The 619-nt window shown below is 58.3% G+C and overlaps 1 protein-coding gene across 1 annotated transcript in view; it reads left to right on the top strand.

Annotated features, from left to right (window-relative positions):
• Positions 1-141: 141 nt before the first annotated feature.
• JAKMIP3 (Janus kinase and microtubule interacting protein 3) overlaps positions 142-619 on the top strand; it is a 27,535-nt gene continuing 27,057 nt past the window's right edge. Inside the window, exon 1 of the mRNA XM_010023161.1 lies at positions 142-276. Coding sequence (XP_010021463.1) covers positions 142-276 — 135 coding nt within the window. The remainder of the gene's footprint in view (positions 277-619) is intronic.

The following is a 619-nucleotide window of genomic DNA, read 5'->3' as shown; positions in this document are numbered from 1 at the left end:
TGGGGTGGGTACTGCACCCCCTGCCACGCCGGTGCTGACCATGGCTGTGTCATCTCCCTCCTTCCAGGCAAGTAAGAAAATGTAGAGGGCTGGAGGCGAGGCCGAAAGCCCGGAGCGAGCGCTGGGCCGCACGGCATCACCATGTCCAAGAAGGGCCCCAGCGGCCGAGCCCGGGGGGAGAAGCTGGATGCCCTGGCCGCCCTGCAGGCTGCCAATGAAGAGCTGAGGGCCAAGCTCACCGACATCCAGATAGAGCTCCAGCAGGAAAAGAGTAAGGTGTGCATCATTCCTTTCCTCTCATTAAAGCACAGCCTGTGGATCTGAGCGCTGGCCACTGTTTGCCTCGCTCATAGCTGGCTGTACACGACTTCAACAAGAGCCCTGAGGGCAGCACCATGAGCCAGCCCCTGTGGGAACAAGGGGCAGCCCCTGTGTTGGACATATTTAAACTGTTCTTCTTATAACACGCCTATCATAGAATCGTGGAATGGTTTGTGTTGAAGGGACCTTAAAGCTCCTCCAGCTCCAACCCTTGTCATGGGCAGGGACACCTTCCACTAGAGCAGGTTGCTCCAAGCCCCTGTGTCCAACCTGGCCTTGAACACTGCCAGGGATGGGG

This window comes from Nestor notabilis, unplaced genomic scaffold (assembly GCF_000696875.1).
Source record: "Nestor notabilis isolate BGI_N333 unplaced genomic scaffold, ASM69687v1 scaffold8581, whole genome shotgun sequence".
In the NCBI taxonomy this organism is placed as follows: domain Eukaryota; kingdom Metazoa; phylum Chordata; class Aves; order Psittaciformes; family Psittacidae; genus Nestor; species Nestor notabilis.
This window is presented reverse-complemented; position numbering and strand designations above follow the sequence as displayed.